The sequence below is a fragment of the Lytechinus pictus genome, chromosome 6, assembly GCF_037042905.1.
Source record: "Lytechinus pictus isolate F3 Inbred chromosome 6, Lp3.0, whole genome shotgun sequence".
NCBI classification, from domain to species: domain Eukaryota; kingdom Metazoa; phylum Echinodermata; class Echinoidea; order Temnopleuroida; family Toxopneustidae; genus Lytechinus; species Lytechinus pictus.
The window spans coordinates 2,333,550-2,361,260 of record NC_087250.1 but is presented as its reverse complement, the minus strand read 5'-3'; the positions used below and the strand labels follow the sequence as shown (position 1 = coordinate 2,361,260).

General features: G+C 36.8%; 1 protein-coding gene across 1 annotated transcript in view; it reads left to right on the top strand.

The window, feature by feature from the left end:
* LOC129263584 (MAM and LDL-receptor class A domain-containing protein 2-like) overlaps positions 1 to 27,711 on the top strand; it is a 123,299-nt gene that overhangs the window by 37,729 nt on the left and 57,859 nt on the right. Inside the window, exons 31-47 of the mRNA XM_064100617.1 lie at positions 238 to 328; positions 1,603 to 1,734; positions 2,270 to 2,418; positions 2,977 to 3,099; positions 4,625 to 4,859; positions 5,969 to 6,195; positions 8,099 to 8,222; positions 8,813 to 8,929; positions 9,720 to 9,860; positions 10,935 to 11,191; positions 12,527 to 12,611; positions 13,491 to 13,619; positions 14,947 to 15,093; positions 15,738 to 15,838; positions 16,543 to 16,804; positions 18,672 to 18,827; positions 19,388 to 19,516. Coding sequence (XP_063956687.1) covers positions 238 to 328; positions 1,603 to 1,734; positions 2,270 to 2,418; positions 2,977 to 3,099; positions 4,625 to 4,859; positions 5,969 to 6,195; positions 8,099 to 8,222; positions 8,813 to 8,929; positions 9,720 to 9,860; positions 10,935 to 11,191; positions 12,527 to 12,611; positions 13,491 to 13,619; positions 14,947 to 15,093; positions 15,738 to 15,838; positions 16,543 to 16,804; positions 18,672 to 18,827; positions 19,388 to 19,516 — 2,605 coding nt within the window. The remainder of the gene's footprint in view (positions 1 to 237; positions 329 to 1,602; positions 1,735 to 2,269; positions 2,419 to 2,976; positions 3,100 to 4,624; positions 4,860 to 5,968; positions 6,196 to 8,098; positions 8,223 to 8,812; positions 8,930 to 9,719; positions 9,861 to 10,934; positions 11,192 to 12,526; positions 12,612 to 13,490; positions 13,620 to 14,946; positions 15,094 to 15,737; positions 15,839 to 16,542; positions 16,805 to 18,671; positions 18,828 to 19,387; positions 19,517 to 27,711) is intronic.

The following is a 27,711-nucleotide window of genomic DNA, read 5'->3' as shown; positions in this document are numbered from 1 at the left end:
TCACAAAGTTAAGCTACAAGTAGTGTTACTGCAGTGGTTAGTGCTGATTGGAAACTTTAACCATTCAAAATTACCAACCCCATCTGTCCACCCTGCGCTAATTTTCCCACTGAAAAAATTATTTTTATTGTAAATTCAATTCCATGAAAACTGACTAGCTTTCGTTTTCCTGTACCCTCTGTTTTTTGTGGCGTCAGCACGCACTATCATGCTCTTGATTCATGTTCTTTTTCCTAGATTATCCTTGAAGTAGTGCGTGGACCTAACGATAGTGGTGACGTTGCCATAGATGACATTAGCTTCCATCCCGGGGTCTGTTCTACGCCTGGTGAGTTTCAGTGAGATACACTTCTCTCATGAATTTGAGCTTGCCCTATTCACATGTACATGTACCTCACCTGGGTTGAGTGAAGCACAATATGGATAATTTGCTTGCTTAAAAACAGTGTTCTGGAGTAGGACTTGCACTTATGACCCTCTGATAGAGATACACAAGTCAGAATCACAGCACACCATGACATGGGGGGTCGATTTGTGTTGTGAATCTTTTGTTCAAGGGGGATCATCTGTTGTGTCATCCCCCCCACCAGTGCATGGTGAAATGGTTCTGACTAGCGTCTTTTAATTGAATGTTGTATGTAAGAATCCAACTGGAGCTTACTGGAGGGTCATATATTACAATCCCACTGCTTAAAAAAACAGTGCTTGGGAGTAGGACTTGCACTTATGACCCTCTGATAGAGATACACAGGTCAGAATCACAGCACACCATGACATGGGGGGTCGATTTGTGTTGTGAATCTTTTGTTCAAGGGGGGATCATCTGTTGTGTCATCCCCGCCCCCAACTGAATAGTGTGACGTCACGGATCGACACCAGTGCATGATGAAATGGTTCTGACTCGCATCTTGTAATTGAATGCTGTATGTTAGAATCCCACTGTAGCTTATTGGAGGGTCATATATTACAATCCCACTGCGTCATAGCATCCTTTGCCAAGGCATGAAGACACACTCTGCCTCTCTCCATCCAGGTTACCCTGTAAAATCTGAAAGCCAAGAGTTTGGAAACCCTTGTTGGAAGTGCACGCTTTGTTTGAAGGCAAGCTGCAATTCTATTCCTTGGGTAGTGATGCAGGGGTGCTAAAAAGTTAGTGAACCCGAGGAGAAAATGCACTCTTTCATGCTGAACATTGAACTTAGACAACAACACTGCAATGTCTGGCGAGCCCACAGAAACAAACTAATAATAATCATGATAATAGTACAGATCTTAATACGCATAACACCTACAGGCCTCTCTGAGGAAAGCGAGAAATGTGGTTATAATTGTAAATTTAATAATTATACATCAAGTATATTGACTGTACTACATGTATTTTATTTCCTGACAATTAAATATCTAAATGACGGCAGAATTTGAATACTTTTAATATGTTCATTTTCCCGTGGGGGTTCACAACTTTTAAGCACCACTGTATGCAGATCTGTAAAGTTACTTTAGATCCATAGCGCTAGGGCCTACATGTATGAAGTGCTTTATGAAAGCAGAATAGTATTCATTGTAATCATCCCAACCACTTTGTCTCTTGTACTTCCATAGATTCTTGTGATTTTGAGAATGGAGAGTGCTTCTACAGCCAGACTACCCCTGATCAGTTTGATTGGGCTGTCATACAAGCAAATTCAAAATCAATTGCACCACCGATAGACACCACGTATAGGACTGAATATGGTAAGAATAATCGTGATATGAAATGAATTTGATTAGTTTAACCTGCTATGGACATCTATTGAATGATAATGAATAAGTGTTTGGTATCGCAAAGTGGTAAAATAGCCTTAAAAACGGACATACTGAAGCTTTTCGACATGCACTCATCGGAGTAAAATCGCATGAATTACTAAAACGCTAGAGCAAAACAATTATAGAACCGAAATAGACAATGGACGCTAAATAGCGAGCCATGATTGGCTGTCAAGTAAACAAGTTAGGCTTGGTACATGAAGCGAACGCAAGGGTTCTTACGAACTCCTTCTGGCAGCACAGAATCGGGTTTGTTAGCTGAATATACGCTGCCTCGAGCATGCGTAAATGAGTGAAACTCCTGGCTTGGCTGAGCACCTTAAACCAAGATGAACAGTATTGTTCAGCGCATGCTTGGTTGTTCCGCAAGTGGTTAGCAAAAGCTAATAATAATGAATTGAATTTACTTATTAAATTGAATGAATATTTTTAAATGAACCTATTTTCTATTTCTTTTCTTCAGGCCATGTCTTTATTGCTGACATGACGAGCCTGTCTTCAAATAAAGACGTTGGGATTGTAGACAGTGGACCGATAGCAGCTACTACTGGAGATGGGCAGTGCTTATCAATGTCATATTACATGGTCAACTCTAAATATTGCCAGTTTAAGGTAAACGAAAAGCAGTGATTATACAATAAAATACAAAAGAAATAGTGAGTGGATGACATCATCAGTCTCCCCATTTGTATACCGACCAGGATGTGCATTTAACTGTTTTGTGAAATTAAGCAAATCTTTCAAATGTCATAACTTCTTATTTTACAATCGATTTTGATGAAATTTTCAGTATTATACTTGTTTGATTTTTCTCTTTTTATTCAAATCAACTTTCCGTTGGGGTGGACTTGTCCTTTAGTAAGTAGAACCATGACTGAGAACCAAAGAAAACTAAAAGTGTTTAAATGGTGGTTGTAATCACTTTGAAATAGAAAGAGGGAAGGATTTATTCCTTGAATGCTTAAAGCGCCGATATAGTGGTTCAGCTACAGCAGGGGTTACAATACGATACAAAGTATCAAGCGCAATAGAAATATACAGTAACTGCATGATGTTGAGGAAAGTGTGGTAAACAAATCCATCTCTATTATTGCCCCACAAAAAAGGCACAAAAATGTGAGATTATTATTTGTTTTTATTGTTGCTCTTATCTTTATTTACTCTCAATAGATTTATAAGGTTCAGTTAGTATCCGGTGAGGCTGAATTGTTATGGGAGATGGATGGTATTGTTCATGAAGATGAATGGCATGTCATGGAGGTCAACCTTAATAATACAGACGGCTATTTCAAGGTACAAGTTCTTCTCTTTCCTTTTTTTCTTTTTTACCCATGACAACCCACCTTTTTCTATTTTCCTTTTCATATGATTGTTTCCCCTCATTCTTACTCTGTTGCATCCTTTTCTTTCTCTGTATTATTTGTTTATCTCTTTCTGTAGTTTAGTGTTTTATTTTTATATCTCTTTCTGTAGTTTAGTGTTTTATTTGTTTATCTCTTTCTGTAGTGTAGTGTTTTATTTGTTTATCTCTTTCTGTAGTGTAGTGCTTTATTTGTTTATCTTTTTCTGTAGTTTAGTGTTTAATTTGTTTATCTCTTTCTGTAGTTTAGTGTTTAATTTGTTTATCTCTTTCTGTAGTGTAGTGCTTTATTTGTTTATCTCTTTCTGTAGTTTAGTGTTTAATTTGTTTATCTCTTTCTGTAGTTTAGTGTTATATTTTTTTATCTCTTTCTGCAGTGTAGTGTTATATTTTTTTATCTCTTTCTGTAGTTTAGTGTTTTATTTGTTTGTCTCTTTCTGTAGTTTAGTGTTTTATTTGTTTATCTCTTTCTGTAGTTTAGTGTTTTATTTTTTTATCTCTTTCTGTAGTTTAGTGTTTTATTTGTTTATCTCTTTCTGTAATTTAGTGTTTTATGTGTTTATCTCTTTCTGTAGTTTAGCGTTTTATTTGTTTATCTCTTTCTGTAGTGTCATGTTTTATTTGTTTATCTCTTTCTGTAGTTTAGTGTTTTATTTGTTTATCTCTTTCTGTAGTTTAGTGTTTTATTTGTTTATCTCTTTCTGTAGTGTAGTGTTTTATTTGTTTATCACTTTCTGTAGTGTAGTGTTTTAATTTTTTATCTCTTTCTGTAGTCTCATGTTTTATTTTTTTATCTCTTTCTGTAGTTTATTGTTTTATTTTTTATCTCTTTCTGTAGTCTCCTGTTTTATCTTTTTTATCTCTTTCTGTAGTCTCGTGTTTTATTTTTTTCTCTCTTTCTGTAGTTTAGTGTTTTATTTCCGTAGTATCCTGTTTTATTTCTTCTCATTTTTCTTTCCATTGTCGTGCTTTAGGCACCTTGTAAAAAGTCAGAACTTTGTCTTTCCTGTAGGAATCTTGCAAGAATCTTTTCATTATAAATCATCAAAGTCACCATATACAATGGGGTCTGCAGGAAAGCTGAAATGAAAAGACGCTTAGCATTCTTATAGCATGTTCCCTTGCTAACATATGCAGCACAAACTATTGACAAGTTACCTTCCCTATCTGCTATATTTTGTGTTTCCTCCCTTTCTTATTTTTATTTTTTAGTTTATCTTCCTCTTACCCTATGCTTGCTCCTTTATCATCATTATTCTCTACTATTTCCCCCTTATCTTCATGCATCTTTGTAAAATATCTTCTTGATTTGTCATTGCCTTTTTATTTATCTACATGTATTCTTTGTTTTGACGGATAGATAGATTCCATGCAATAGCACCATTTAATTCTATATAATTCAATTTCATTCAATTTCTTCATTTGATTTAAGTTAAATTTGGTTTGATCTATTGTTAGGTCCGCTTCCAAGCGTCAAGCCGAGATCGGACGATGAATGCAGCTATATCAGTCGATGATATCACCCTAAGCACCACACCTTGTCAGCCGTTTGGGTCATGTGACTTTGAGACTGGACTCTGCACATGGACAAACGAAGAGAAACTTGATGACTTTGATTGGAAACTCATTCAAGGACAAACACCGACCGACTTTACTGGTCCACCAGCCGATCATACATTTGGAACGCAGTATGGTAAGACACACAGGCTGTAAGGTTTTGGTGCTGATATTGAGAGTGGCATCATACATTTTATACACTTTGTGGTAAGACATATTGAGTGTTAAGTGTTCATGTTAGTGTCAATATTCAGTGATAATCATAATCTTGAAACCCGTTTTTGGTACGAAGAAACACTGGATGCAAGATGTTGGTGTGGATAATACAATGTACATCATTATCATTATCACCATCATCTTATCACAATCATCTTATTATCATCGTCACTAATAATAATAATAATAGTACAGTTCTTAAATATGCATAACACCTACAGGTCTCTATGCGCGAGGAAAGCGAGAAATGTGGTGAGAATTGTAAATTTAAAAATTAGACATCAAATAATTATACATAAGATCAAAGAATATTAAACATGGATTGGACCTACATGTGACTAAGTTAAACATTCTGAAAGAGGTGGGTTTTTAATTGTACTTTGAATTTCTCAAGCTGGGTAATATTTCTTAATGTCGGTGGTAGAGAATTCCATTGTGCTGGTGCAGCTTTTTGGAAAGCCCGATCCCCATATGATGTGGTCTTGACAGTAATTTCAGAGAGAAGATTTTGTGAGCCAGAACGGAGATTACGCTTGGGTTTATGAATTTGGACAAGTTCTTGAAGATAAGCAGGGGCAATACCATGAATACATTTGAATGTTAATATGAGAAGTTTATATTTGATCCTTGATCGAATGGGTAGCCAATGAAGGTCAGATAAGATAGGGGTGATGTGTTCAAACTTTCCTTTTCGAGTTATAAGTCTTGCAGCAGAATTTTGGATATGTTGTAATTTATCGAGAAGTGATTCCTGTATTCAGAATAATAAACTATTATTGTTATCTAAGTGACTTAAAATGAAGGCATGCACTAACTTTTCTGTTGTTTTCCTATCATGATATTTTCTCATTTTCCCAATTTTGTGTAACCCAATTGCAGCAGCCCTACAAATACTGTTAACATGGGACTTCATTCCTAATTCATTCTCGACAATTACCCCTAGATCCCTTCATCAGCATCATCATAACCATCATTATCATTGCTGTGGCTATCACTGCTAATGTATTTTCTCTACCCTTCTACATGTAGGTACCTACATCTACATAGAGTCTTCTGACATGCGAAAGAATCAGAAAGCTATTCTAAAGTCTGGAGATTTCCTTGCCTCTGAGAAGCGATGTTTGGAGTTTTATTACTACATGTACGGAACTTCAGTAGGATCTCTGTACGTTCAGAGACAGGCTGATACACAATCAAAGTTCACCAATCTCAAGAAACTGAGCGGAAATAAAGGAGCATACTGGAGACAACAATTGGTGAGTTAATCAATCCATGGGGGGTAGGGTTTGTTCAGAATAATGTAAAAAAAGGTTAGGGTTAATTTAGTTTTGGAGGTTAGATTTCATGTTTGGCTTAACGTGCAGATATTCCATCGGAGCAATTGTTGTCAGAGTAAATATCATGGAACCGGTAGGGGAGTGGCACACTATATAGATTACAGTTCAAATTTCATTGACATGTTTCCCCACTAATTTGAAAGTTCTTAAGATTGTATAGTGTAGATATTATACAGATTTAGATTTAGATTTAGATTTTATTTCCGTTCAACAATTTTTTCAAAATATAATCAAAGTAACAATACATATTCAATATAATTGATAATACAGACAAATCAATGAAATTTCGTAACAAATGTTGAATATAAATTAAACAAAGCTACAATTTGTTGCAGTAATATTATCAATGAAAAGAAACAAGAAATGAACGGAGGGACTTGCCAAGAAAAGCTTGTAGAGAAGGCAAGCCCCTAAACTTAGTTTCAATACTAATTATAAACAAACTATATATACAACTGTATACAAAAATCGAGACGGACACAGAAAACAAACTTAAAACAAGTAATCCACAAATATCAAAATAAAACGAATAAGCGACAACAAAAATAAGAGAAAGTAATTCAAATAATAATAATTACAGTGGTAACACACAAAAAAGTACTTACAAAATCATAATAGGGAGGAAAAAGTGGCAAAGGAAAAAAAGAGAAAGAGAGATTTACACATTCAATGTAAATTGTAACTTTTTGTCAATCATGCATGAATGAGGAATCATCTTAGTTAAACCAAAAGAAAGAGGAGACTAAGATTTGCTATCATGATTTGTCATTTGTCTGTTGTCTTTGTGATGAAGTATATATGTTGAATATTTGATAATTCTTGGTTTTGTATTTCTTGTTGGACACATTGTGAACACAATACTAAAACAGATCATTCATGTAAATAATACATAAATATATCATTATATTTTACAATTCAATCCAAAGCATTTACAATTTCAGAACCCACACTTAATTTTAGAGACTCTGAGACTTTCTGTGTTTTCTCTCTTTGTAATCTTTACACCCTCCCATGGTTTAGAGACCCATTATAATAGTTTAATTCAAATCTTTTTATGTCTTTACATTATTGTAGAATGTCCAATTAGATGTGATATACAAAACATTTCTTCCCATTGAGATTGCTATGCAACAATTCAGATGTCTTATTCTGTCTTTCCATTTATGTAACAAATGCAAGTGATGTGATTGACAAAGTTTATTCCTCAATTTTTTTTTACGCTTCTGTTTGGACTTTTAACTCTGTATTCCCTTTTACTGATTAGATACAAGTACATGAAGGTGTAGTGGGGGATGCTTATTTACTAATTGGAAGCGTCGTGGTGTAGTGGTTCTGACTCTTGCCTTGTAATCAGAGGGTCGTGTGTTCGAATCCCACCATGGCCTAGCGTCCTTTGGCAAGGCGTTAATCCACACTTTGCCACTCTCCACCCAGGTGTTAAATGGGTACCCGGTAGGATGTGAAAGCCTATATATATGTAGTATGCCTAGCAATTGAGTCTTGGAACTCTTTTTGGAATGCTCCCCAGGGAGTGGAGAAGGTGCATACATTGTATGCGGGCATGCAAGGATCCGATGACCGGGGTAACAATATGTCTGTAAAGCGCTTAGAGATGTCGTTCCGATGTATTAAGCACTTTATAAATGCGGAATATTATTATTAATTTAGATTTTATGATATAATTATGATGTCTAATTCTGTATTTCATTTCATATATAAAAACAACTGTTATTAGATGTCAATAGATGAAGCTTATTCCTACCAATTGATATTTTATGCTACAATTGAGAATTCTAATTCTGTCTTTCATTTCATGTAACAGCTACCATTAGATGTGATAGATGGAGCTTATTCCTACCAATTTAGATTTTATGCTACAGTCGGGACATCTAATTCCGGTGATATATCGCTTGATGATATTGCTTTCTATGATGGAGAATGCCCCGGTAATTGTTATAATAAAAATTATTTCTAAGCTTTCTAAGAGTTTCAAATTATGATTATATATCATCACACTTGTTTTTAAATAGTTCTAGATGAATTAATCAAACAAATTTTATATTCAGTCTTATCGAACAGTTGTCAAGTGTATATACGTAAACTGTGTTTCATACTGTACAAGAGATGATATCCATTTACATGATATCCACTTAGATTCATGAATCAATTATTATTTATCAAATGTTGTTGTTTTCTTTATTATTACTTTTGATCGATTGTAATCATTCCTTTATTTTAAAGAGAGGCAGTGTTCAAAATGATGAACAAACTGAAACGTTGTTATTACTTTTATTATTAGAGTATTATCATTATTGTCATCAGCAGCATTGTTTTTATTATCATTACTCTTGTTATTATTGTATTTATTATAATGATTTATATGGTTTTTCAGCTGAACCCAGACAGTGATTGCTTATTTTATAATATAAATCAATTTCAAGATCAAGATATTATTATCTTCATCACCATCATTATTGTTATTATCATCAATTTTGTTTTTCTTATTAATTACTAATTTTATTGATATTGTTTTCAGCCGAGCCCACAGACTGTGATTTCTACTGTGAAGATCCTGATAATACATGTATCCCATACAGCAAGTTTTGTGATTTCATACCTCATTGTCCAAACCAGAGGGACGAAAGTGACTGTGGTAAGTTACCAGTTTCAATCTGTCCCAATACAAGCACCAACAGCATTCATTTTCAGTTTGATTTTATGGAGCGCTGTGGCCCAGTGGATTGGTCTCCGGACCTTGAAACAGAGGATTGTGGGTTCAAGTCCAAGCCATGGTGTAAAAAAATTGATCCATTGTATGCTTACACTCAACCCAGGAGATGTGAATGTGTACCATGGCAGGATTACACTTAATTCTTGAATGCACACATACATGTAACTGGAAACGGCAGCTCTAGCTCTTCAGCTGTCAATAGATGAAGCTTATTCCTACCAGTTGATATTTTATGCTACAATTGAGACTTCTACTTTTGTCTTTCATTTCATGTAACAGCTACCATTAGATGTGGAAATAATAATGGTGCACCTTAAAATAGATTATTTCTAGATAGATGGCTCTCTATAAGTACCTACTTCTATTATCCTTATAAGAGACCAACTTGCCATCTCCTTATGTCCTGATAGTAGTACTAGTAGTAGAGGTGTTGTGGCTTGGTGGATAAGTCCTGTGACTTTCAACCACAAGGTCCGGGGTTGGAATCCCATCATGTCACTCACGTCCTTTGGCAAGGCGTCTATCTACATTTGCCACTCTCCACCTAGGTGTAGTAATTGAGAACCCGGTAGGACGGAATTCCTTGAATGCTTGAGCGTCTGATAAGGTAACCGTGCTACAGCTGGGGTAATAGTATGCAGCACTTAGAAACATTTGTATTACGCGTTGTATTAAATGTTGCATATTTTTATTTCTTTTGTTATATCTGTAGGATCATCATGTGATTTTGAAGAGGGTACCTGTCGCTGGTGGAATTCTGGTCACAATGTTTATAAGTTCATTAGACATCAAGGTGATACACCAGACTCAAACACTGGTCCAGCCTTCGATCACACCACACTTACTGCATTCGGTAAATTCTTAAATCATATTTATGTATTTGATTTTTATTTCATTTTAATCATTTCTACATTCACATCAGTATCAGAATTTTAAAATACATGTATACAATATACGAAGGTAATATATAACAAAATAATGATAGTCATAGTATAAGTATATCAACAAGAGGTATTATACATTTTTCAAAACAAGAGGATGATTTAAAGAAATGCAGGAGATCGCCATCATAAGCGATTATGCGTGATGATGATGGGGGCCTTGTAAAAGGTACATACATATTTCTTCATTGATGAAATGGGTATTACCGAAATTCAAGACAATTTGCACCTTGAAAGCAAAATTAACATTACTGATATTTCAATGATAACATTGATGATTACCAGGGAGCATATTATGAAAGTGGTCAGGTCTAACAATTTCAGTGCAATCTGTGGCTCTGATTGGCTGAGAAACACTGTATTCTGACTGTTACCTAGGTAACTGTGGGATAATGACATAGTGCATTACACTATGTACTTTCTATTTACTATTTCATCATCTGCAATTAGTTGGTATATGTTAGCACCATGTTGAATTCTGGGAGAGATGGGCCGTGCTTACATCCAGCACTGATGCATCACTGAATGCAATGAAAGCACATTGCACCATGTACTATCTATTTACTATTTCACCTTCTGCACTAGGTTGGTATATGTATGTCAGTACCTCTCCTAACTGGTACACAATGGGCGGTGATTTCATCCCGCATGCATCACTGAATGCCATGGAAGTTTAAATATTCAAATCCTCATGTAAAATTCATCTTTGTTCAACGTTAACATTTTAATGAATAAGTAAGCCCACCTGTGCACCCATATAAAGCGCCCTATAAATGTTATTACTATTATTAGTAGTAGTATTATTATACTATGTAATATCTATTTACTATTTGATCTTCTGCACTAGTTTGCATCACCCCTAATTCCGGTACTAGATGGGTAGTATTTTCATTTTGCATGCATCACTGGATGCAATGAAATTGCATATTGCATTACACTATAATATACTATCTTTATACTACATGTATTTCATCTCTTTGCACTAGGTTGGTATATGTACGTTGGCACCACTCCTAACTCCGGTACAAGATGGGCGGTGTTTTCATCTCGCATGCATCACAATGCTGCAGCGACCTGCGAGGTCTGGTTCTGGTATCACATGTACGGTGAAGACATCGGTTCTCTAGAGCTTTACATACAGGAGGAGAAGTTCTTGATGAGACCTTGGGTGAAGACCGGAAGCCAAGGAGACACCTGGCATGAGGGCATTGCAGCTCTTGGAAGAATTCCTGGAGGATTCAATGTAAGACGATGTTATACAACTCCCAAGAATGTTCTGTAATCTGATTGGTCCAAATGGGATCACATGATATTCAGCGAATTGCACTATTGCATCCAAAATGCACTATCCTGCACTCTGACGTCATACCAAAAATACTATCCTGCACTCTGACGTCAGAGTGCAGGATAGTGCGAAATCTGGAATTATCTAGAATGATCTAGAATTTAGAGAGCCACTCAGTAACATGGGGGAGGAGGGGGGTTGTATAAAACAAACAATGCACGCATTCTTGTGCATAGAGGACCTAAATAATGAACTCTGTGCTCGACTAGCCAAATGGATATACCGCACTCGGTCCTGCGGACCTCGGTGCAGTATATCCAATGGCTCTTCTCGCACATCGTTCTTATTTGGCCCTTCATGCATGTGCTTAAGTTCAATATTTGTATAATGATCCACAGTATTTATATTGCATCATATTTCTGTTAAAAACATTCATAGGCGCAGGCTCATCCAATTAAGCTAATTACTACATATCTGCTGAAATAAGTGAGTTTTGAGAGACGATTTATAGAAGAGTTCAATGATGTCAATTTCATGGAGTGAAGAGGGGAGCGAGATCCAAAAGTGTCGAGCAATAGAAGTAAAGGCACGGTCTCCATGTCCCTTAAAGTGTGTGATGGGTACATGAAGAGTGACGTCAGAACCGATGAGCGCAAGCCAGGATGTAGATGGTGTTCTATCGCTCTCCGAACCCTAACTATGATGCCTAATTGTAACTTATGAGCCCCAGATTTCAATGATTATGGAGAAGGGGAAACTCACAGAATTCAGAAAGAGCACAAAATTTACAGTAAAAAAATGAGCTTCATTAAATGCACTGAGAATCATGAAAATCAAAGCAAAATCTTATGAAACAGAACTGTGCCTATGGGAAAAGTCTTTCCATCAAACCTGAATCTTAATTCAGAGATGAATTATCAACATTGGCGACCTTTTAATGTAATGGTCATGACTTTGAAATTGATTGCAGTTCATTGAGGTTAAAGTCGCAAGTGATTTGATTCAACAATGATCATTTCATTGTCTTTAATAGGATAATGTGATTTCATTGAAGAGAAAGGGAACTATTGTACTGTAAATTTGCCAAAAATTATTTTATTTTATATATAAAACTGTCATTATTTCAAAACACAAAATTGAATGCAGTTTTCAGAGATTAAAGTTGCAATTTGTTTTAATCCACAATAATGATTTGATGGGCATGGGATAAAGGGATTCCATATTACTAATTTCAATGGAAAAACTTATTGTAAGTTTACTGACATGACCTTCCATCAATTTGTCACACTGCAGGTGAAGTTTCAGTCAGTACGTCAATACACCGTGTTTGGTGATGTAGCCATAGATGATGTCAGTATGAGACAATGTGCACTGCCAGGTAAACTCATTCTATCTTCCTCTATGATAATAATAATAGTAATACAAAGACTTTTTATAGTACACTTTCCATACATGAATTTATAAGATGCTGAAGGTGCTTTCATACTACATTTCAGTCATAAATTGACTCTTTCAACTCTGAAAAAAAACAGTCTGTAAAGATAATTGTAAGATGTTAAGACACAGCCTACAAACATATACATGTCACTACATAGATATTAAAGAAAATTGTTATCACTGTATATGTTTTTTTAACATTTGTATCATATAATCCTTGTATTGGGGATATATTATGGGAAATTTTTCCATTATCTCTGACCGATTACCTCCGTAAATTGTACCTTCTTAATTTTACCGCTGAGTAAAGATGACTTACACTGATTACATGTAAGTCTAGAAAAACATTACAAAAACTTTTATATTAAGAGTATCTTCCCCAAATAATTTGATCATATTTTGTGTGGTATATATATTTTTTGATGTGATGCCAGATTTCAGTTGTGTCAAAACAAGTTGTGACTTCAATGAATGAATCTGTCAATGAAGCCATTATCTACAGGAATTGCATTCAAACTGAAATTACATAGATTGTAGCAGCACATGTATGCATGTATTCTGATGCATGTCTATTCAGACAGGACTTTCCTTAACAAATTGGCAATCTTAGTAATCTGTAATCTGTAAAGCTGTAATCTTAGCAATTACGGCTGCCAAGCTACAGCTGGGGTAATAATATCCAAGTCCTTTGGAAGCGCATAGAGACATTATTCATAATTGTGATATGCGCTATACAAGAACTGTGTATTATTATTAACAAATTGGCAATATTTGGGGTGTAAAGTTTTGTTGATTTACTCTGTTTTTTTTTGCTGTACAGTTCCACAGGTGAGAGACTGTGATATTGATGAATTCCGCTGTGCTACTAATGCCTGCATACCATTCATGAGAATATGTGATTTTACTGATGATTGCGGAGACTCTTCAGATGAAGCTCCTGATCTCTGCAGTAAGTTACATTTGAATATTTCCTCACAGTTTACATTAATAATAATAATATACATGTACATGTAGGTATATTTACCCAGGGTAGCCACTTCAGTTTCGAAAACTGTTCTACCAGCGGGCCCTGCTATGACATTTCTCAAGAGACAAGGAAACAATTTTTTTTAGATACACACATTTAAAAGTTTAGCCCTTTTGTGGCAATGGGTAACTTTAAGGGTTGAAAGTACATAATTTTGATACAAGGAATGGAGGTAGATTATCAAAGACTTTTAATATTTCACGATACTTTATTATCTGAGAGATATCAAATGATGAATATAGAGATCAAGTGTAGGGGATAAGAAGACTGTTACAACCTTTCTTCTCACTTTATTTTCATGTACAAATGGTGGACATAGTATATATCCATTGGTACTTGTCACTATGTCAGGTATATGTACCTATGATATGTATGACTTTGAGATTGGTACCCTTAGTATTCACATATTACTTGTTGGGTACCTATAATATGTGAGACTTTGAGAATGGTACCATTTGCATTTATCAATTATTACTTGATGGGTACAGTACCTACATGTATAATATGTGTGACTTTGAGAATGGTAACCTTTGTATTTACTAATTATTTAATGTTGGGTACATATAGCATGTGTGACTTTGAGAATGGTACCCTTTTTATCAATGCATTATTGTCAGGTATCTATGATGTTACTTTGAGAATTGTACCATTTGTATTCATACTGTATATTAGTACATGTCAAGTTACATGTACATGATATGTGTGTCTTTGATGATGGATCCCTTTTTATTTTTCCATTATTATTGTTAGGTACACCTATGATATGTGTGATTTTGAGAATGGTAACCTATGAATTGTCAGGTACCTACAATGTGTGTGACCTTGAGAATTGTACCCTTTGCATGTATACATTGTTATTTGTCAGGTACCTATGATATGTGTGACCTTGAGAATGGTACCCTTTGTATTTATACACTGTTCTTTGTCAGGTACCTATGATATGTGTGACTTTAAGGATGGTACCCTTTGTATTTATACATTGTTCTTTGTCAGGTACCTATGATATGTGTGACTTTGAGGATGGTACCCTTTGTATTTATACATTGTTCTTTGTCAGGTACCTATGATATGTGTGACTTTGAGGATGGTACCCTTTGTATTTATACATTGTTCTTTGTCAGGTACCTATGATATGTGTGACCTTGACAATGGTACCCTTTGTATTTATACATTGTTCTTTGTCAGGTACCTATGATATGTGTGACCTTGAGGATGGTACCCTATGTATTTATACATTGTTATTTGTCAGGTACCTATGATATGTGTGACTTTGAGGATGGTACCTGTGACTGGGTTCAGGATGCTGCAGATGAAATGGAGTTCAGCAGATTAAGTGGACAGTCTGAACCTGGTGTACGTAGCGGCCCCATCCGTGATCACACAACTCAATATCTTGGTATGTTTACTCAGTATTATCTCAATACAATGTATATCACCCTACATGTAGTCTTACTCATAAATTGCAATATTGTTATTTTCATATAGAATCAAAGTTTAGATATAATCTAAGTTCTTTGCGTATATTTATATGGAAAGAAGCATGTATGTACTTGTACTGAAAAAAGTGCTCATGAGTTTAATAAAGGGATGCTCCAGGCAGAAGACATTTGTATGTCAATAAAATGATTGCATCCAAATCGGTTAACAAAATTGAATTTTAAAGATTTGCATTATTCCGATGAAAAAGTTATAGGCATTTTTTCATGAATATGCGTTAGGTGGGCTGATGATGTCACATCCCCGCTTTCCTTTCTCTTATGTCGTGTCTCATTTTTTCTTACATGAGTAAATGATGTGTTCCCATTAGGATGAAAGAAGTTTCAGCAAGAAATGCATCTAACTAATGCACTTAATCAGTTAACAATCCAATTGTTTTAGCTCTTGGTAAACATTTTTTTAATAAACCTAATTTCATAAAATAAAATACAAAGGAACAAGTTGGGATGCGACATTATCAGCTCAGCAAATGAATATTCATGAAGACATGCCTAGAACTGTTTCAATTATTACCATGGCTGTTTTATTTTATAATTGTTCTAGGGTACTACATGGTATTAATAGCTGATACCGATGGTTATAAGGAGAATGATACAGCCAGACTCATCAGCCCTGTTTACAAATCAACTGGTCCAGACTGTAGGGTGAGTCTAAAACCAAAATACCTTTGAATCAATGGTTCAAAATTATAGTTTATAATAATAATAATGCAGTTCTTGAATAGCGCATATCACATTATGTCATAACGTCCCTATGCGCTTTCAAAGGACTTGGATATTATTACACTGGCTTTAGCCCCGCAGCCTTTTATAGCTCGTTGGCATTTCAAGGAATAAATTCCTGCCAGGTACCTATTTACCTCACCTGGGTTGAGTGCAGCAAAGTGTGGATGAATTTCTTGCTCAAGGAAATTACGCCATGGCTGGGATTCGAACCCACAACCCTCTGTTTCAAAGTAAAAAAACTAACCCACTGGGCCACAACGCTCCAATTTTATGCAGAATTGACGCATTGACTGTGCTTAATTCAGCAGGTAGATTGAGAAAGCGTCCAATCTCACATCCTCCATTTCTCGGTGATGGGTTTTCTTTCTAATTAATAACTCAAATAATGCTACCGTAATTGTTTCAGGGACTAGCCTTTGATAGACCTTTCCCAGGTCCCTCATACTTCCAATGGTTATGGTCAGTTTAGTGTTTAAAACTTAATGATTCCTATTTCGATATTTGTTGGGTGAATTTTGTTTGTATTTTTGATTGTTTTTATTGAGGCTGAAATTATAAAAAAATATTTGAATTGAATGAAATCTCTTCTTTCTCTCTCGTCCTCCCTAACTCTCTCTTCTCAGGCACGTATTTGGTATCACATGTATGGCCGTGATATGGGAACATTGAACATCTACCTACGAACAAACATTGGTGGATACAAGACCCTGCTCTTCACCAAGAACTGGTATTCCAATGACTATTGGGAACTAGCTAGCCTTGCACTACTCGATGAAGGGTCGTCTAATTTCCAAGTTGTGATCGAGGTTGTCAGAGGCGATGGTCCTTACGGGGATATAGGGATCGATGACACATCATTCACTACGGACTGCATGCAAGTAACTGGTAAGTTTACAAAGAGAAGTGTCCATTGGTGTAAGGGTCAATGGTCTGTACAGTGACAAGGATTAACTCTTTGCCCACCACTGGCAGAATCACTCCTCCACCAGATTAACTTTAAAGTGTAACCTTAAGAGGGGTTTTGCATGGACTATGCTAATTCAGCTTACAATATCTGTATGCGATGCACACATCACTAGTGTGCATGTGTGTATGAACAATAGACTTACTGCAGTCTCTCTGTAGAATGTGACTTGAGACGAACCTGGGAGTCTGTTGTATGTGACTCTAGATGAACAAAGCAGGCAAAGAGTTACCAATATGTTCAGGTGGCAGTTGCAGAAATGCAAGTCTAAAGTAATATGCTTCTTGACTTTCAACCAATCCAAATCGCACGTTAGGGATTGCACATGACTTTCTGAGTTGCATTTAATCGCAATTCTTTTTGCAATAAGCTTCAGGGCCCCATTGCATAAAGGATACTATTATGGTAACTTTGCCATCAAATGGTAACTACCATGGTAACAATCAGTAGCCAATCAAAATCAAGGATTCCTTGTAAGTTACGATGGGATGGCAAAGTTCCCATAATGATAGCTTTTATGCAATGGGGCTCATACTGTTTAAAAGTAAGTTTTAATGCACACACTTTGCATGTAACAAAGGTCTTTTCCATGTCTTTTAAGAAGAATGAAATAATGCCATTAAGGATCTTCCACAGCTGCTTGTCCTTCACATTCCAATATATTAACTATGATGAAATGTATGAATTAGCCATGTAAAGATGCTTGCAGGATCCCTAATAAAAGACGCCTCACCTAGGACGTTCCCCCTTATGAATCAAACAAAGCAAGATTATAATTTTTTGACAGAGGCCTTGATCTTTTTTGAATGACTGTTTATATGACACACTTTTTATAGCTACATGTATTATGCCATTAGCAAGAAATTCCTGAATTAAGCAGTGAGCATCAAATTTGGTAGCCTTGTTTCACAGGGGTAATATAGGATTGCCCTGGGGACCCGTTGCAGAAAGAGTTGCGTTTAATTGTAAGTCAAATAATCAATTGCAAGTCCCAAATGTGCGCTCTTGATTGGTTGAAAATCACGTTGCGCATGATTTTTAGAGTTACGATTGATTGCAACTCTTTCTGCAACGGGCCCTAAGAATGTTGATGTATGTGGAGCGTTGTGGCCCAGTGGATTAGTCTTCTGACTTTGAAACAGAGGGTCATAGATTCGAATCCCAGCCATGGCGTAATTTCCTCCAGCAAGAAATTTATCCACATTGTGCTGCACTTAACCCAGGTGAAGTGAATGGGTACCCGGCAGGATTAATTCCTTGAATGCACTGAGTGCTGAAAGGCAACTCGAGCTAAAGCCGAGATAATAATAATACATGTAATAAACACTGCGCCTTGGAATAGATTATTTCTAGATAGATGGCACTTTATAAATGTTTATTATTATTATTATTATTATTATGGCTAGTATGAATACCCTATTTATTATGAATAATCTATATCACTGGTGGACTTCATACAGATACAGTACAACAACTGATACTGCTTGTTCCATGTGAGAAGGCTAAATGACAGTTTGTTGACCTGACTTTGTATTAACTTTCTAAATCTTTATCTTAGATGGACATCCTTCTGGTGCAACAATTCCTGCGGCTACAACCATTGGTCCTTGAAGGATGGATAAATAACAGTTTGTTGCTCTGAGTTTTATTGGCTTTCTTCATCTTTATCCTTGGTGGAATTTCTTCTTGTACAATGACTCCTGCTGCTACAACCATTAGTCCTTGCAGGAAGGGTAAATAACAGCATACCGACATGACTTGTAATGACTTTCTTAATCTTTATCGCAGGTGGACTTCCTTCGGGTACAACGACTCCTGCCACTACTACCATTGGTCCTTGCGGGAAGGGTAAATGGCAGTGTGATGACCTGACTTGTATTGACTCTAGTCAGTACTGCGATTACCAAGAAGACTGTCCTGATAAATCGGATGAAGCATTCTGTGGTAAGATATCATTTCATCCTCATATACATTTCATTTGGAAAGCTAAGGACAGTAAAGAATAGATATTGTTCAGTCAGTTCAAGGGCAGGTAAAGGGTTAAGCCGATGTCATCTCGGGTACCATGAACATAGAAGCGCTACCAGACCTCTCTATCCAGCATGGCTGTCCTCAGTTCATTAATTCTATCAAGGCCTGAGTCTTTTTTCATGACATTGTTAAAAGTGGCCCAACTTCTCCCTCTTCTCGCTGTGCCCTGTAAGTTTCCCAGAGATATTGTTAACTTGATGAAGACACTACTAATTGCTGACCATTATTTAATGCCTAAAGCTGCAATATCTCTTCAGGAAGAAATGCCACTTTTCATAAAATTTGAAAAAACAGCTCAAATCTACTGATATCTTTGATGTATACATGTAAATGTTCATCTGTTTTTTAAGCTTGGTGATTCTTATTCTGGCCAAAGTTATTGCAATTATGAGCACAAGAATAGTTGTAATGGTGATTACTGTGTGTGTATGTGTGTGTATAAATCCTAAAGATTTGTTTATTTATTGTTGCAGGCCCATGTACGTTTGAATCTGGAATATGTGGATGGTACGATGAGAGCTATGGGCAGTATGTATGGGAGCAGAAACAGGCTGGAACAGACCAGATACCGGACAAAGATCATACTCTAGACTCATCAAGTGGTAGGTACAGGGTATATCAAAATAAAACATGATGGGACAGACCAGATACCAGACAAAGATCATACTCTAGACTCATCAAGTGGTAGGTACAGGGTATATCAAAATAAAACAGGCTGGGACAGACCAGATACCAGACAAAGATCATACTCTAGACTCATCAAGTGGTAGGTACAGGGTATATCAAAATAAAACAGGATGGGACAGACCAGCTACCAGACAAATATCACAATCTAGACTCATCAAGTGGTAGGTACAGGGTATATCAAAATAAAACAAGCTGAGACAGACCAGATACCAGACAAAGAACATACTCTAGACTCATCAAGTGGTAGGTACAGGGTATATCAAAATAAAACATGATAGGACAGACCAGATACCAGACAAAGATCATACTCTAGACTCATCAAGTGGTAGGTACAGGGTATATCAAAATAAAACATGATGGGACATACCAGATACCAGACAAAGATCACAATCTAGACTCATCAAGTGGTAGGTACAGGGTATATCAAAATAAAACATGATAGGACAGACCAGATACCAGACAAAGATCATACTCTAGACTCATCAAGTGGTACATGTAGGTACAGGGTATATCAAAATAAAACATGATGGGACAGACCAGATACCAGACAAAGATCATAATCTAGACTCATCAAGTGGTAGGTACAGGGTATATCAAAATAAAACATGATCGGACAGACCAGCTACCAGACAAAGATCATACTCTAGACTCTTTAAGTGGTAGGTACAGGGTATATCAAAATAAAACATGATGGGACATACCAGATACCAGACAAAGATCACAATCTAGACTCATCAAGTGGTAGGTACAGGGTATATCAAAATAAAACAAGCTGAGACAGACCAGATACCAGACAAAGATCACAATCTAGACTCATCAAGTGGTAGGTACAGGGTATATCAAAATAAAACATGATGGGACAGACCAGATACCAGACAAAGATCATAATCTAGACTCATCAAGTGGTAGGTACAGGGTGTATACAAATAAAACAGGCTGGGACAGACCAGATACCAGACAAAGATCATAATCTAGACTCTTTAAGTGGTAGGTACAGGGTATATCAAAATAAAACATGATCGGACAGACCAGCTACCAGACAAAGATCATACTCTAGACTCTTTAAGTGGTAGGTACAGGGTGTATCAAAATAAAACAGGCTGGGACAGACCAGATACCAGACAAAGATCACAATCTAGGCTCATCAAGTGGTAGGTACAGGGTATATCAAAATAAAACATGATGGGACAGACCAGATACCAGACACAGATCATACTCTAGACTCATCAAGTGGTAGGTACAGGGTATATCAAAATAAAACATGATGGGACAGACCAGATACCAGACACAGATCATAATCTAGACTCATCAAGTGGTAGGTACAGGGTATATCAAAATAAAACAGGATGGGACAGACCAGATACCAGACAAAGATCACAATCTAGACTCATCAAGTGGTAGGTACAGGGTATATCAAAATAAAACATGATGGGACAGACCAGATACCAGACAAAGATCACAATCTAGACTCATCAAGTGGTAGGTACAGGGTATATAAAAATAAAACATGATGGGACAGACCAGATACCAGACAAAGATCATACTCTAGACTCATCAAGTGGTAGGTACAGGGTATATCAAAATAAAACATGATGGGACAGACCAGATACCAGACAAAGATCACAATCTAGACTCATCAAGTGGTAGGTACAGGGTATATCAAAATAAAACATGATGGGACAGACCAGATACCAGACAAAGAACATACTCTAGACTCATCAAGTGGTAGGTACAGGGTATATCAAAATAAAACATGATAGGACAGACCAGATACCAGACAAAGATCATACTCTAGACTCATCAAGTGGTAGGTACAGGGTATATCAAAATAAAACATGATGGGACATACCAGATACCAGACAAAGATCACAATCTAGACTCATCAAGTGGTAGGTACAGGGTATATCAAAATAAAACATGATAGGACAGACCAGATACCAGACAAAGATCATACTCTAGACTCATCAAGTGGTACATGTAGGTACAGGGTATATCAAAATAAAACATGATGGGACAGACCAGATACCAGACAAAGATCATAATCTAGACTCATCAAGTGGTAGGTACAGGGTATATCAAAATAAAACATGATCGGACAGACCAGCTACCAGACAAAGATCATACTCTAGACTCTTTAAGTGGTAGGTACAGGGTATATCAAAATAAAACATGATGGGACATACCAGATACCAGACAAAGATCACAATCTAGACTCATCAAGTGGTAGGTACAGGGTATATCAAAATAAAACAAGCTGAGACAGACCAGATACCAGACAAAGATCACAATCTAGACTCATCAAGTGGTAGGTACAGGGTATATCAAAATAAAACATGATGGGACAGACCAGATACCAGACAAAGATCATAATCTAGACTCATCAAGTGGTAGGTACAGGGTGTATACAAATAAAACAGGCTGGGACAGACCAGATACCAGACAAAGATCATAATCTAGACTCTTTAAGTGGTAGGTACAGGGTATATCAAAATAAAACATGATCGGACAGACCAGCTACCAGACAAAGATCATACTCTAGACTCTTTAAGTGGTAGGTACAGGGTGTATCAAAATAAAACAGGCTGGGACAGACCAGATACCAGACAAAGATCACAATCTAGGCTCATCAAGTGGTAGGTACAGGGTATATCAAAATAAAACATGATGGGACAGACCAGATACCAGACACAGATCATACTCTAGACTCATCAAGTGGTAGGTACAGGGTATATCAAAATAAAACATGATGGGACAGACCAGATACCAGACACAGATCATAATCTAGACTCATCAAGTGGTAGGTACAGGGTATATCAAAATAAAACAGGATGGGACAGACCAGATACCAGACAAAGATCACAATCTAGACTCATCAAGTGGTAGGTACAGGGTATATCAAAATAAAACATGATGGGACAGACCAGATACCAGACAAAGATCACAATCTAGACTCATCAAGTGGTAGGTACAGGGTATATAAAAATAAAACATGATGGGACAGACCAGATACCAGACAAAGATCATACTCTAGACTCATCAAGTGGTAGGTACAGGGTATATCAAAATAAAACATGATGGGACAGACCAGATACCAGACAAAGATCACAATCTAGACTCATCAAGTGGTAGGTACAGGGTATATCAAAATAAAACATGATGGGACAGACCAGATACCAGACAAAGATCATAATCTAGACTCATCAAGTGGTAGGTACAGGGTGTATCAAAATAAAACAGGCTGGGACAGACCAGATACCAGACAAAGATCATAATCTAGACTCTTTAAGTGGTAGGTACAGGGTATATCAAAATAAAACATGATGGGACAGACCAGATACCAGACAAAGATCATAATCTAGACTCATCAAGTGGTAGGTACAGGGTATATCAAAATAAAACATGATCGGACAGACCAGCTACCAGACAAAGATCATACTCTAGACTCTTTAAGTGGTAGGTACAGGGTATATCAAAATAAAACATGATGGGACAGACCAGATACCAGACAAAGATCACAATCTAGACTCATCAAGTGGTAGGTACAGGGTATATCAAAATAAAACAAGCTGAGACAGACCAGATACCAGACAAAGATCACAATCTAGACTCATCAAGTGGTAGGTACAGGGTATATCAAAATAAAACATGATGGGACAGACCAGATACCAGACAAAGATCACAATCTAGACTCATCAAGTGGTAGGTACAGGGTGTATCAAAATAAAACAGGATGGGACAGACCAGATACCAGACAAAGATCACAATCTAGACTCATCAAGTGGTAGGTACAGGGTATATCAAAATAAAACATGATGGGACAGACCAGATACCAGACAAAGATCACAATCTAGACTCATCAAGTGGTAGGTACAGGGTGTATCAAAATAAAACATGATGGGACAGACCAGATACCAGACAAAGATCACAATCTAGACTCATCAAGTGGTAGGTACAGGGTATATCAAAATAAAACATGATGGGACAGACCAGATACCAGACAAAGATCACAATCTAGACTCATCAAGTGGTAGGTACAGGGTGTATCAAAATAAAACAGGATGGGACAGACCAGATACCAGACAAAGATCACAATCTAGACTCATCAAGTGGTAGGTACAGGGTATATCAAAATAAAACATGATGGGACAGACCAGATACCAGACAAAGATCATAATCTAGACTCATCAAGTGGTAGGTACAGGGTGTATGAAAATAAAACAGGCTGGGACAGACCAGATACCAGACAAAGATCATAATCTAGACTCTTTAAGTGGTAGGTACAGGGTATATCAAAATAAAACATGATCGGACAGACCAGCTACCAGACAAAGATCATACTCTAGACTCTTTAAGTGGTAGGTACAGGGTGTATCAAAATAAAACAGGCTGGGACAGACCAGATACCAGACAAAGATCACAATCTAGGCTCATCAAGTGGTAGGTACAGGGTATATCAAAATAAAACATGATGGGACAGACCAGATACCAGACAAAGATCATACTCTAGACTCATCAAGTGGTAGGTACAGGGTATATCAAAATAAAACATGATGGGACAGACCAGATACCAGACACAGATCATAATCTAGACTCATCAAGTGGTAGGTACAGGGTATATCAAAATAAAACAGGATGGGACAGACCAGATACCAGACAAAGATCACAATCTAGACTCATCAAGTGGTAGGTACAGGGTATATCAAAATAAAACATGATGGGACAGACCAGATACCAGACAAAGATCACAATCTAGACTCATCAAGTGGTAGGTACAGGGTATATCAAAATAAAACATGATGGGACAGACCAGATACCAGACAAAGATCATAATCTAGACTCATCAAGTGGTAGGTACAGGGTGTATAAAAATAAAACAGGCTGGGACAGACCAGATACCAGACAAAGATCATAATCTAGACTCTTTAAGTGGTAGGTACAGGGTATATCAAAATAAAACATGATCGGACAGACCAGCTACCAGACAAAGATCATACTCTAGACTCTTTAAGTGGTAGGTACAAGGTGTATCAAAATAAAACAGGCTGGGACAGACCAGATACCAGACAAAGATCACAATCTAGGCTCATCAAGTGGTAGGTACAGGGTATATCAAAAGAAAACATGATGGGACAGACCAGATACCAGACAAAGATCATAATCTAGACTCATCAAGTGGTATGTACAGGGTATATTAAAATAAAACATGATGGGACAGACCAGATACCAGACAAAGATCATACTCTAGACTCATCAAGTGGTAGGTACAGGGTATATCAAAATAAAACATGATGGGACAGACCAGATACCAGACAAAGATCATAATCTAGACTCATCAAGTGGTAGGTACAGGGTATATAAAAATAAAACATGATGGGACAGACCAGATACCAGACAAAGATCATACTCTAGACTCATCAAGTGGTAGGTACAGGGTATATAAAAATAAAACATGATGGGACAGACCAGATACCAGACAAAGATCATAATCTAGAGTCATCAAGTGGTAGGTAAAGGGTGTATAAAAATAAAACATGATGGAACAGACCAGATACCAGACAAAGATCATAATCTAGACTCATCAAGTGGTAGATACAGGGTATATAAAAATAAAACATGATACAGACCAGCTACCAGACAAAGATCATACTCTAGACTCTTTAAGTGGTAGGTACAGGGTATATCAAAATAAAACATGATCGGACAGACCAGCTACCAGACAAAGATCATACTCTAGACTCTTTAAGTGGTAGGTACAGGGTGTATCAAAATAAAACAGGCTGGGACAGACCAGATACCAGACAAAGATCACAATCTAGGCTCATCAAGTGGTATGTACAGGGTATATCAAAATAAAACATGATGGGACAGACCAGATACCAGACACAGATCATAATCTAGACTCATCAAGTGGTAGGTACAGGGTATATCAAAATAAAACAGGATGGGACAGACCAGATACCAGACACAGATCATAATCTAGACTCATCAAGTGGTAGGTACAGGGTATATCAAAATAAAACATGATGGGACAAACCAGATACCAGACAAAGATCACAATCTAGACTCATCAAGTGGTAGGTACAGGGTATATCAAAATAAAACATGATGGGACAGACCAGATACCAGACAAAGATCATAATCTAGACTCATCAAGTGGTAGGTACAGGGTGTATAAAAATAAAACAGGCTGGGACAGACCAGATACCAGACAAAGATCATAATCTAGACTCTTTAAGTGGTAGGTACAGGGTATATCAAAATAAAACATGATCGGACAGACCAGCTACCAGACAAAGATCATAATCTAGACTCATCAAGTGGTATGTACAGGGTATATCAAAATAAAACATGATGAGACAGACCAGATACCAGACAAAGATCATACTCTAGACTCATAAAGTGGTAGGTACAGGGTATATCAAAATAAAACATGATGGGACAGACCAGATACCAGACAAAGATCATAATCTAGACTCATCAAGTGGTAGGTACAGGGTATATATAAAAATAAAACATGATGGGACAGACCAGATACCAGACAAAGATCATACTCTAGACTCATCAAGTGGTAGGTACAGGGTATATAAAAATAAAACATGATGGGACAGACCAGATACCAGACAAAGATCATAATCTAGACTCATCAAGTGGTAGGTACAGGGTGTATAAAAATAAAACATGATGGAACAGACCAGATACCAGACAAAGATCATAATCTAGACTCATCAAGTGGTAGATACAGGGTATATCAAAATAAAACATGATGGGACAGACCAGATACCAGACAAAGATCATAATCTAGACTCATCAAGTGGTAGATACAGGGTATATCAAAATAAAACATGATGGGACAGACCAGATACCAGACAAAGATCATAATCTAGACTCATCAAGTGGTAGGTACAGGGTATATAAAAATAAAACATGATGGGACATACCAGATACCAGACAAAGATCATAATCTAGACTCATCAAGTGGTAGGTACAGGGTATATAAAAATAAAACATGATGGGACAGACCAGATACCAGACAAAGATCATACTCTAGACTCATCAAGTGGTAGGTACAGGGTATATCAAAATAAAACAAGCTGAGACAGACCAGATACCAGACAAAGATCACAATCTAGACTCATCAAGTGGTAGGTACAGGGTGTATAAAAATAAAACAGGCTGGAACAGACCAGATACCAGACAAATATCACAATCTAGACTCATTAAGTGGTAGGTACAGGGTATATCAAAATAAAACAAGCTGAGACAGACCAGATACCAGACAAAGATCATACTCTAGACTCATCAAGTGGTAGGTACAGGGTATATCAAAATAAAACATGATGGGACAGACCAGATACCAGACAAAGATCATACTCTAGACTCATCAAGTGGTAGGTACAGGGTATATCAAAATAAAACAGGCTGGGACAGACCAGATACCAGACAAAGATCATACTCTAGACTCATCAAGTGGTAGGTACAGGGTATATCAAAATAAAACAGGATGGGACAGACCAGCTACCAGACAAATATCACAATCTAGACTCATCAAGTGGTAGGTACAGGGTATATCAAAATAAAACATGATAGGACAGACCAGATACCAGACAAAGATCATAATCTAGACTCATCAAGTGGTAGGTACAGGGTATATCAAAATAAAACATGATAGGACAGACCAGATACCAGACAAAGATCATACTCTAGACTCATCAAGTGGTACATGTAGGTACAGGGTATATCAAAATAAAACATGATGGGACATACCAGATACCAGACAAAGATCACAATCTAGACTCATCAAGTGGTAGGTACAGGGTATATCAAAATAAAACAAGCTGAGACAGACCAGATACCAGACAAAGATCACAATCTAGACTCATCAAGTGGTAGGTACAGGGTATATCAAAATAAAACATGATGGGACAGACCAGATACCAGACAAAGATCATAATCTAGACTCATCAAGTGGTAGGTACAGGGTGTATAAAAATAAAACAGGCTGGGACAGACCAGATACCAGACAAAGATCATAATCTAGACTCTTTAAGTGGTAGGTACAGGGTATATATAAAAATAAAACATGATCGGACAGACCAGCTACCAGACAAAG